General features: G+C 35.5%; 1 protein-coding gene across 1 annotated transcript in view; it reads left to right on the forward strand.

Moving 5' to 3' along the window:
- Window positions 1-12,673, forward strand: part of LOC102977105 (zinc finger protein 529) — a 134,531-nt gene that overhangs the window by 82,873 nt on the left and 38,985 nt on the right. The window contains 2 exon segments of the mRNA XM_055079120.1: window positions 10,276-10,369; window positions 11,610-11,736. Of these exon segments, the coding sequence (XP_054935095.1) occupies window positions 10,276-10,369; window positions 11,610-11,736 (221 nt within the window).

The raw sequence follows: 12,673 nt of genomic DNA on the forward strand, positions 1-12,673 counted from the left end.
CATAGGACTTCCCTTCCCAATTAATAACAGGGTCATAGAGATGGGTCCCCTTTTCTTCCAGTGCCTTTCCAAATACCCTTTTCCTTTCCAGTTAATATTCCCATACCCATTGGGTAAATCATTCAATTACCGCATATGCTCTTCTTTCGAAAGGATAGCACAGAAATACAACTTGTGGAGAATAAATTAAGGGCTTGTTTTAGAATATGCTTTGTTATGTTTAGGTAGAATAACATAGAAGATACCTTTGATTTCCAAACAAATCAAGATAGGAAGTGGTTTGATTTCAATCAGTAAGTGACAAAGTTGACTTTGACATTTAAGAGTGGGTATATGATTGGAGTTTCATGAAGAGAGGTATGTGTGTACAAGGGCAGGGAGTTTTTCCAGATAATCAATCCATGGGGAGTTTTGAGTGTTGACAACCAAGTCTTGTTTGAGATTTGGCAGTAGACTTTGTTTCAGACCACATATTGGTGTAGACTGTGATAGGCAGTGTGGTATAGTGGTATTTGAGTCTAAAGCAACACTAATGGAAATATAATGAAAGCCACTTAGATAATTTTACAATTTCTATTGAACACATTTTAAAAAGTAGAAAGAGGGCTTCCCTGGTGGTGCAGTGGTTGAGAGTCCGCCTGCCGATGCAGGGGATACGGGTTCGTGCCCCAGTCTAGGAAGATCCCACATGCCATGGAGCAGCTGGGCCCGTGAGCCATGGCCGCTGAGCCTGTGCGTCCGGAGCCTGTGCTCCGCAACGGGAGAGGCCACAACTGTGAGAGGCCCGCGTACCACACACAAAAAAAAAAAGTAGAAAGAAATAGTTGAAATTAATTTTGATAATGCATCTTATTTGAACCAATATCTCTAAAATATTATTTCAACGTATAATAACAAATAAATTGAAGTATTTTACATTCATATCTTCATACTAAGTTTTCAAAATTTCGTGCATATTTTATTGTCATAGCACTTCTCAATATGGATGCTAAATTTTCAGTGGTTAAGGTGAAATATATTTGCACCAAAACAATAAAATTGTGTTTAATTGAAAAACATTTTATATTGCTTTTGTATTTTAGTTAAAACTAAATTGAAAATTCAGTTCTTTGTTCACACTAGTCATATTTCAAGGAGGTCAATAGTTATTAGTCTATGTTTTATAATTTCTTTTTATAAAATGTACATAATAATCACATCAGTGCCTTATGGATTTTATGAGAATTGGATACATTAATCTGGGCATAGCCCTAGACCACTTAATGAGTACCTTGTACTTAATAAGTCCTCAAGAAAAAAAATAGTTGTTATTATGTGAAGATTCTAAATATTCCTCATAAATTTCTATAAATGAAGAGTAATAAAAATATAAAGTTAATTTTGATGAGCACTTAAAAGGAATTTTTAACAGCCAGATTTGCAGAAGTCCTAAAATAGAAATTCTTAACCTAAGGCAATTTGATTCCATTTTGGTGCTCACAAAGAACCACAAATCTGTTGAAATTATGTTCAAAATTATTCTATTATATAGTTCCTAACTTTTTTTTTTTGGTATGTTTGGTTTTGTTTGCAGAATGTCTGTAACTTCATGGGGTTATATAAGTGTATATAATCTTAAAAACTAAGTTAATCACATTACATAAATGTGATGATAATACCATGCAGATAAGAGAAACTATGGAGTTAGTCATAAAAAGAAAAATGATTAATATGTAATATTATACAGTATTTTTACATAGGAAAAAGAACATTCCAAATTGTCAGTATTGTATATGAATCTGTTTTACTAAGATTGCATTTGTAAGCAATTTTATCTATCTAAAATATTAGTTTTTGAATAATGAAGTTAAAAAATTAAGCCATATGTAATAAGCGTGTACGCTGTACCAAACACATTTCTGCCTTCTTTACACACATTTTCTTATTTAGTCTGAAAACGCTACCATCTTGAATTTTGTTAATTCAAGTGCGTGAATAGTGAATGTACCCTACTGCACTGGTGTGATACAACTAAAGGATGTTCACAAGTTTGTAGAAGTTATTTATTTCAGTCACAAATTTCCTTCATGTTCCCATTCATTTGAGGATCTTTTTGTTCATAATATTATTAAACAGAAGGAAAACTTGCCTTCAACTCTGTGAAATCTGTTATGCAGAAATAGCTCTTATATATTTCTGATGATGGAATTAATGCAAGTTTGTTGTAAAATATTCAGTTTTTAAGGAACTTGTGAAGTATAAAGTCAATAATTACTCATAGTCCCACCATCCAGAATAATCACTTGTAATAACATAATGTACATTCTTCCAAAATTTTTCTCTCTAGGTATGTGAGGCTTATTTTGTTGTTTTATTTTTTTGGAGATATAATTGACATATAACATTGTATTAGTTTCAAGTGAATAACATAATGATTCAATATTTGTATATATTGCAAAAAGACCACAATAAATCTAGTTAACATTCATCATTATACATAATTATGAGTTGTTTTTTTCCTTGTGATAAGAACTTTTAAGATACACTCTTAGCAACTTTCAAATATACAGTACAGTATTATTAACTATAGTCATCATGGTGGACATTGATCCCCATGATTTATTTATTTTATAACTAAAGGTTTGTACCTTTTGACCACCTTCACCCATTTTGTCCACCCCTTACCCACCATCTCTGGCAACCATCTATCTGTTTTCAGTGTCTAGGAGTTTGTCTTTTGGTTTTTGGTTTTTTAGATTCCACATATAAGTAAGATCATACAGTATTTGTCTTGCTCTTAACTTATTTCACTTAGCATAATGCCTTCAGGGTTCATCCATGTTGTCACAAACGGCAAGATTTCATTCTTTTTTTAGTGGCTGAATAATATTCCGTGTGTGTGTGTGTGTGTGTGTGTGTGTGTGTGTGTGTGTGTTTGTGTGTGTGACATTTTCTTTACCCATTCATCCATCTGTGGACACTTAGGTTGTTTCCATGCCTGCTATTGTAAATAATGCTGCATGAACATGGGGGTACATAAGTCTTTCTGAATTAGTGTTTTAGTTTTCGTAAGATAAATACCCAGAAGTGGAATTGCAGGATCATATGGTATTTCTGTTTTTAATTTTTTAAAGGAACCTCCATTCTGTTTTCCATAGTGGCTGCACCAATTTACATTGCCACGAACAGTGCACAAGGATTCCTTTTTCTCCACATCCTCACCAGCATTTGTTATCTCTTGTCTTTTTGATGATAGCCATTCTAACAGTTGAGGTGATGTTTCATTGTGGTTTTTATTTGCATTTCCCTGATGATTAATGATGTTGAGCACCTTTTCATGTACCTGGTGGAAATCTATGTTTTCCTTGGAAAAATGTCTATTCAAACCCTCTGCCCATTTTTAAAATTGAATTGTTTTTTTGCTGTTGAGTTGTATGAGTTCTTTGTATGTTTTGGATATTAACCCCTTATCAGTAATATGATTTGCAAATATTTTCTCCATTAGTAGGTTGCCTTTTCATTTTGCTGATGGTTTTTTAGTTTGATGTAGTCCCAGTTGTTTGTTTGTTTTGTTTTGTTTTTTGCTTTTGTTGCTTTTGCTTTTTTGTGCTAAATCCAAAAAAAAAGTCACTGCCAAGACGATGTCAAGTTGCTTACCCACTGTATTATCTTCTAGGAGTTTTATGTTTTCAGGTTTTATGTTCAAGCCTTTAATCCAAAATAGTGGTCTAGTTTCATGCTTTTGCATGTGGCTGTCCATTTTCCCAACACTATGTATTGAAGAGACTGTCCTTACTACATTGTATATTCTTGGCTCCATTGTCATAAATTGAGCATAAGTACTTGGGTTTATTTCTGGGCTCTCTATTCTGTTCCTTTGTCTGTGTGTCATTTTTTAAAAAACCAATACCACACTGGTTCTATTACTATAACTTTGTAATATAATTTGGAATCAGGAAGCATGATGCCTCCAGCTTTGTTTTTCTTTCTCAAAATTTCTTTGGCTATTTGGGGCCTTTTGTGATTCCATACAAATTTTAGGATTGTTTTTTCTATTTCTCTGAAAGATGCCATTGGATGGGAATTTTGATAGGGATTACCCTGAATCTGTAGATAGTTTTGGGTAGCATTAATTCTTCCAATCCATGAACATGGAATACCTTTCCATTTATTTATGTCTTCTTCAGTTCTTTCATCAGTGTCTTATTATATTTTTCAGTGTACAGGTCTTTCACCTCCTTGGCTCAATTTTTCCTAGGTATTTTATTCTATTTGATGCACTTGTAAACGGGATTGTTCTCTTAATTTTTCTTTCTGAGTGTTCATTATTAGTCCATAGAAATACAACTGATTTTTTGTATAAAGATTTTGTATCCTGCAACTTTATTATATTTGTTTCTTATTTCTAATAGTTTTTTGGTGGCATCATTAGGCTTTTCTTGTATATAATATCACATCTGCAAATAGTGACAGTTTTGCTTCTTTTCTCATTTGGATGTCTTTTATTTCTTTTTTCTGTTCTCTCTCTCTTTTTTTTCTTTTTTAACATGTAATTGCTCTGGCTAAGACTTCTAATACTGTGTTGAATAAAAGTGGCAAGAGTGGGTATCCTTGTCTTGTTCCTGATCTTGGAGGAAAAGCTTTCAGCTTTTCACCATTAAGTATGATATTTGCTGTGGACTTGTTATATATGACCTTTATTATGCTGAGGTATGTTCCCTCTATATCCAGTTTACTGAGAGTTTTTATCATAAATGGATGTTTAATGTCGTCAGATGCTTTTTATGCATCTATTGAGATGATCATGTGTGTTTTATCCCTCATTTTGTTAATATGATGTATCACATTAATTGTTTTGGGGATGGTGAACCATTCTTGCATCCATGGAATAAATCCCACTTGGTCATGGTGTATGATCCTTTTAATGTATTGTTGAATTCAGTTTGCTAATATTTTGTTGAGAATTTTTGAACCTGGGTATGTATTTCTTCTTTTGTTTCTGCAAAAAGAATTACATAAATTTGCCACATAAGTGAGACAAAGTCACAGTTTTATCACACTTCTAGGCATGTAGGAATAAGTAGAAAGTGCCAGTGGTCACCATGTGGTTTGACATATCTAAGTTTTCAAAGCTTTGGGGATTACATAGATATCAAATAAACAATTACCAGGAGAACAAATCATGAATTAAGATTGCTGATCAGAGATTCATGGTATTTTAAGAAGTGGTGGTTTCTTTCAGAGGACATAGGAATAATCTGGGAAATCCAGGTATCATACAAGACCTCATTATACAAATTACACTTGAAAGGACAGTTTTATAGAAACAGAAATAAATATGCATGTAACTCTCTGTGTTGGACAGAGGAACAAGATTAAGCCTTTTATGCTCAAATTGTCACATATTAGATAGATTCTAGTTATATGTCTGCAGCTTTGTGTAGAGGGCAAGGAGATATGTCCTTTCATTTTTGAGAATCTTTGTGACAAATATTATTGAGGAAAAATTGTAAACTCAAGGCTGGACTCTGAAATGAGTTAACATTATAAGAAAGAACAGACCTGAAAATCTCAAATTTCGCTGTAGCACAAAGGTGAAGCATAGAGGGAATTTTTAAAAAATAATGAAACAAGGGATGTGAAATATTCTTTACCATTTCATAAATTAGCAGACAGCTTTTATTAGGTATCATTAGGTGCTTTTTATATGGCACTGAAAATGCTTTATGTCTTTTATTTAATTTGATCCAGACAGCAACACTTTGAGGTAGGTCATGTTGTTATTTCCATTTTACTGATGAGGAAATTAAGGCAGTTAAGTAACTTAGTAAAAGGTTACGCAGTAACAGCCGAAGATACGATTTGCAAACTGAATTTTGGATGATAGATTTTATGTTCTTAATCATGATAGTACACAACCTCCAATTATTTTAAAAATCTGATCGTTTGATGAGTAATTCATCAAAATTTTTTTCCCCAACATTTAATATGAATCAATGTTATCATTGTTAAATACTGCATAGATATTGCTAACATATAGCTCACCACACTTTAACCTGTTGTCTATCCATAGATATTTAGAATTATCATAAACTATGCTGATGTAGATCATTGTAATACAGTTTTGTCTACTTTTTTACCTGTTACTTAAGGAAAAATTTCCAGAAGTTGCATTTACAGATTAAATATTTATTAAATGCCTGTAATATGCCAATTTTATTCATGTTATTGGTGTGGATATTAGCATTAAAGAGACATAGTTGCTATCCCTTGTTTATAACTGATCACATAATATAAATTGTGAATAGGACTAAAACTATAGTAGGGTATGATAATGATCATTAAAGAAATTGGATGACATGCATTTGAAGTTGATGAGGGGAGATGTCATGGAGACAAACCCAAGGCTGTTAGGTTTTTACCAACTTACACTAAAGCCATGGATTGTCAGGGTTTACCAAAACCATCCTCAGATTGAGGATTTGCTAGGACTCACAAAATCCAGAAAAACTGTTATGCTTGTGTTCATGGTTTATTACAGTCAAAGGATACAGATTAAGATCAGCAAAGAGAAAAGTCCAGGAGAAACTAGATGTGAGCTTCCAGTGGAGTCACATAGACAGCCCTAAATTCTGCCAGCACCATTTTGTAACAACACATGTGAAGTAGGTCAGGGAAACTCACCTGAGCCTTGATGTCCAGACTTTTTATTGAGAGTGAGTCACACAGTCATGGAGCAACTGTGTGACTAGGCTTAGCTGCTTCAGAGGTCAAATTGATACAGTGCATCCCAGGACCCCTGGCCATCAAAAATAGGTGTTTACCATAAATCACATTTATAGCATAAATTATCTGTCTGGCATAGCCCAGATATGCTCTTATCAAGCAGGATATTGTAAGGGCTCAGAGGTTGTCTCCCAGGAGCTGTTCAAGGGCCATTCCTTTCTTTGGAAAGAGCAGGGTTTGGGTACTCCAGATCCAATGAGTTCATTGTTTACTACACCCATGAGATATCCATGAACATGAATGGATTTAGTTAATAACTTTCATGCTTTAGTAAATTTTGGTAGGTTATAGATTGTTTCTAACTTGCCAGTGAACTACTACCCATGCTCAGATTTCACTCCATAAAGAAGAAATTCTGAACTAAAGAGACAAGAACCAGAGTTAGAACTGGCTTTGTAGTAAGAGGAATATGAGTTCAAAACTCAGCTCTGCCACTTTGTGGGTTTGGTTTTTTTCTGAGACGTAACTTAATGTAAACTATACAAACCATATTCTAAAGCTGGATTGTTTTTAACATTTATGTATATATATGTAACCATTACACAGCTAAGATATAGCATACATCCAACACTCCAGGATGCTCCCTTCTGTTTCCTTCCAGTCATTACCAACTTGCCTTTACCCACAAAAAAGGTAACCAATATTCTTTTCACTATTACAATAGATAAGTTTTAACTAATTTGGAAGTTCATATAAATGGAATCATACATTATGTACTTTTTTTTTTTTTTTTTGCCGTGCTGTGTGGCATGTGGGATCTTAGTTTCCCAACTAGGGATCGAACCTGTGCCCCCTGCAGTGGAAGCACAGAGTCTTAACTACTGGACAGCCAGGGAAGTCCCCATTATGTACATTTTTTTCTGCCCTCTTTTGCTCAACCTCATGTTTATGAAAATCATCTGCTGTTTGTTCAGTTTTATTCTTAAGTAATCTTCCACTATAGGAATGTATCTCATTTAATTTTTCCCTACTTCTGTTGATGGATGTTTGGGTTGTTAACAGTTTCAGGACAGTATAAAGAAATGCAGCTAAAATAATTCTTTTACATACTTTTTGGACGGAAAAACTCATTTCTATGGGGCATATACACCAGAGTGGAATTGCTAAGTCACAGTATATATGTTTCTTTAGTAGATTGTGTCAAATAGTTGCCCAAAGTAACTGAAATAGTTTACACTTAACAACAAGGGGTTTACAGTTGTAACAGGTGAAAAATGCATAAATTAACTTCTACAGTAGGGGTTAACAAGTTTTTTTTTCTGTAAAGGACAGATATTAAATATTTTAGGCTTTGTGGATTACACAGTCTCTGTCACACCTACTCAACTCTACCATTGTAGCACATAAACAGCTATAGATGATATGTAGCTTTGTTATATTAATCCTGTTTATCACTTTTCATTCTCTTTATTTGAACCTGTGGATTCAGATTGCCATCTGGATTCGTTTCCTTTGCCCAATGCAGCTTTTCTTCTACCTATCTCCTTTGTGTTACTATTGTCCAACATATTACATTTATATATGTTGCAGGCCCAATAATACGTTATGTGTGTGTATATATATGTATATAATATTTATGTATATGTATACATATATATGAATTACTTCAGTTGATTTGTTAAAAAATTTTTATTTATTTTTGGCTGTGCTGGGTCTTTTGTTGCTGTGTGCAGGCTTTCTCTAGCTGCGGCTAGCAGGGGCTACTCTTCGTTGCAGTGCGCAGGCTTCTCATTGCGGTGGCTTCTCTTGTTGCGGAGCACAGGTTCTAGGTGTGCGGGCTTCGGTAGTTGTGGCTCGCGGGCTCTAGAGCACAGGCTCAGTAATTGTGGCATACGGGTTTAGTTGTTCCATGGCATGTGGGATCTTCCCAGACCAGGGCTCAAATCTGTGTCCCCTGCATTGGAAGGCAGATTCTTTACCACTGGACCACCAGGGAAGTTCCGGGAACTTTTCATCCATTATTTATTTGAATATATTAAAATGCACCTTTCCTCTTTTCTGTTACACTTATTACAGGTATATGCTTAATGGTGTACCACATTTCTCTGATGCTCTTTTCATTTTTCTTCCTTGTGTTTTCTTCCTTTGTTCTTCAGATTGCATGATCTCTATAACGTTATCTTTAAGTTTTCTAGTACTTTTTTTTCTGCCCAGTTCACATCTGCAGTTGAGTTACTCTAGTGAAATTTTCATTTCAGTTAATACTTTTCAACTCCAGAATTTCCATCTGGTGATATTAAATAACTTCTGTCTCTTCACTGATTCTTTATTTGATATGACATTGTGATCATACCTTCATTTACTTTAAGCATGGGTTCCTTTGTTTATTGAACATATTTATAATGGCTACTTTGAAGTCTTTGTTAAATCTCATTGCTTTCTCACAGGCAGTTTTTGTTGTCTGTTTGATTTTGGCTTTGGTGTTTTTGGTTTGTGGGTTATATTTTCCTATTTCTTCACCTGTCTCTTGTTTGTGGAAAGTAGATATTTTAGATAGTTGTTGTAACTCTGGTACTTTTGTCTACTCCTTCTCCCCAGGCTTGTTATTGTTATTTGCTTTCTTGTTTAGTGACTGGCTAGATTAATGAAGTGAAATCTATCTCCCCCATAGTGTAAATCTCTGATGTTGCTCCTTGGGGTATAGACTTTGCTATTACCACAGTTACCCTTGTATGACAGTGGTTTTGACAGGGCTGTCTTTGAGTGTCTCTTTACCTGACCACACCAGCTGTTAGGATCCACTGATTGTGACTGATGGCACTATTGTTTTCAGTAATGCTGTGGGGTTACACTGCTTCACAGACTAATGAAATCAAGTTAATGTCTGAGATTTGTTCTGACAATAGGAAGGGCCCCCCAAGTATCTTTCTCTGATCCTTTCTGACAAACTAGCCAGCCTACAGTTTAGCATTTATCTCCAATGAATTTTTCAATCTTCTCCCAATAGCCTTTCACCAAAATTTCCACTGTTTTTGAGAATGTCCTTACCCTTGAACTTCTTCACACTCTGTTGCAAATGAAAGCAGTTCCTTTGGAGACGGCTCTGGAGGGGATTGGGCAGCAGTCCTAGGTCTCAACTTTCCTCTAGTGGCATGGGACTCCTGCCCTATGAGCCAAGGCAGAGACAGTTGGAACCCCAGTATTCTCAGCAGTGCCACACCCAAGGTATAGCCTACAGTTCTTGGGTGGCTACTAGGCAGAAGAAAATCTCCATTCCTTCGTTGCATTTGCCTGAGCAACAGGTAGCTGGGTGCAGAATGAGAAATGCTGGTGTTCTGCTCCTCCCAGGAAGATAGTTATCTGACTGGGAACAGGGCATGAGTGGTGAGGAAGTTTGTGTCCTTGGCTGTACTAGTTTGCAGTGGAAGCTTTTTCTCACTAGGATGGGATGGACAAGGAAGGGTGCAGGTTAGATTAAGATACTGTACACTTTCACAGTTCTTAATAAGTTTTAGTAGATTTACAAATGTTTCTTCATTTGTTCTATGTTTTTATATATAATTTTGCCAGTTTCAATGGGGAGCATGTCCGTGGAGCTCCTCATGCTGTCATACCAGAAGTGGAATTCCCTGATCAATTCTTTACAGTTCTAACCATGGACCATGTAAGTTGCTATTTCTCTCTCCTTTGTGAACATTGCATTTGTCTGAATCTTCCCAGAAAGCAGCCCTAAGAGCCAGCTCCACATCCGCATAAAAATCCCCATTTTCACTTTCTAGTGAGAGTTGGAGTCAAACAGCACACTGTACCTCCTATGTGCTTATCTATTCTCCAAATAATGTTCAACATTCGTATGTGTTCAGTGTTTTGTTCAGAGCAGCTATAGGGTAGAAATGGAATCCCTAGATGGAGGCATTTACCAGCCTTTTTCATACTCTTAGGTAGAGAAAAAGAGCAAATGGATTCATTTGATGACATATGGGCAAAGTCTGTACTTCTGAACAGACCTATTTTTCCAGGTAGACTGGATTTGATGTTGACTAGTCTCAGTCAGACATAAATAGTAGATTACTGTAGATTTCAGAATTGGAGGAGATCTTATCCAACTTATATGTCTAAATATAATTAAGGCTGATATATTTCCACCAAGCAGACTACTCTGTAGCCACTAAAAAACATTTAATAAATAATTTTTCATTAGAAGTTATAATTCTTATATAATGTGAAATGGTGATTAACAGTGATGAACTTGGGGTTGTAAGAAATTTTAAAATATTGTTCATATCCCATTTTCTAAGCTAGATATTTTTCCTTTACAGAGGAACGAGGATGTAGAAATTCACTATTATTGATAATTCATTCAGCAGGCATGTAGCATGCAGCATTCATGTATACACTATTTCTTTTAATTTGTAAACTGATTATTTTGTTTATTTCCAGACTTGCTTAGCTAAGAAATCCCATAGCATGCAGGAAGATTTCTCTGAATCAAAAGGATTCTTTAAAGACCTGTAGATAGTCTGGTTTGGAAGCATTAATTTCCTTACTTCCCACACCATAGGCTTCTGCCCCTGGCCGATGTACTTACTATTAGACCCCTTCCTGTAATGCAATTCTTTTTCTTTTTTAAAAAAATTTATATTATTGAAGTATAGTTGATTTACAATGTTGTGTTAATTTCTGCTGTACAGCAAATTGATTCAGTTATACAGATAAATATTTTTTCATATTCTTTTCCATTATGGTTTATTACAGGATATTGAATATAGTTCCCTGTCCTATACAGTAGTCCCTTGTTGTTTATCCATTCTATATATAATAGTTTAATGCAATTCTTTATTTCTTATCTTTTACTCAAAAATGTTTCTTCAATTTTACTTATAATATGTGGTTTGTTGTTTCAGGAATTGGTGACATTCAGGGATGTGGTCATCAGCTTCTCTCAGGAGGAATGGGAGTATCTGGATTCTGCTCAGAGGGACTTGTACTGGGATGTGATGATGGAAAATTACAGCAACTTGGTCTCACTGGGTAAACTTAGCTGTTTACATAATTTAGAATATGTTCTATAGAATATCAGTTGACATTCAGTGAACTCAAAGCTATCTTTTAAGAAACTAGATGAATTTCTTCTCCCAGTTTCCAAAGGCATGGATTGAGCATGGTGTTGGAGATGACAACTCCATTAAGCATCTTCATCATTCTTCATGTAATTTCTATGAAGTCCCTTCTCAGTCTCTTATAATTTCTACCTTCATTTATTTTTGGCTGTGTTGGGTCTTTGTTGCTGCGTGTAGGCTTTCTCTAGTTGCAGTGAGTGGGGACTACTTTTCAGTGCAGTGCGCATGCTTCCCATTGCTGTGGCTTCTCTTATTGTGGAGCACAGGCTCTAGGCGCACAGGCTTCAGTAGTTGTGGCACGAGGGCTCAGTAGTTGTGGCTCGCAGGCTATAGAGCACATGCTCAGTAGTTGTAGCACACGGGTTTAGTTGCTCCGCGTCATGTGGGATCTTCCCAGACCAGGGCTCGAACCCATGTCCCCTGCATTGGCAGGTGGATTCTTAACCACTGCGCTACCAGGGAGGTCCTTGGATTTGACTTCTAGGATACATACACTGTATCCTTTGAGATATCTATTATATTGTTTTTGAGCCCAGAATTGCTAAAATTTCTTTATTACTTTTTTTCCCACCTTCTGGGAGGACAGCTAAGATACTGTGTCCTGAGTTGTTATGATTATTAAAAGAATTTGTATAATTTATATTGTTACATTGGCAAATAGAATTCATATTCATTGCCTGACACAAGTGTTGTCTTACACCTGCTATGGGGTTAAAGATCTTTGCATTTAACGTTAAGTCAGTATTCCAGCAAGGACCTTTTTTTTTTTTTTTTTTTTTTCGGTACGCAGGCCTCTCACTGTTGTGGCCTCTCCTGTTGCGGGGCACAGGCTCGGGACGCGCAGGCTC

This window comes from Physeter macrocephalus, chromosome 17 (genome assembly GCF_002837175.3).
Source record: "Physeter macrocephalus isolate SW-GA chromosome 17, ASM283717v5, whole genome shotgun sequence".
Taxonomy (NCBI): Eukaryota; Metazoa; Chordata; class Mammalia; order Artiodactyla; family Physeteridae; genus Physeter; species Physeter macrocephalus.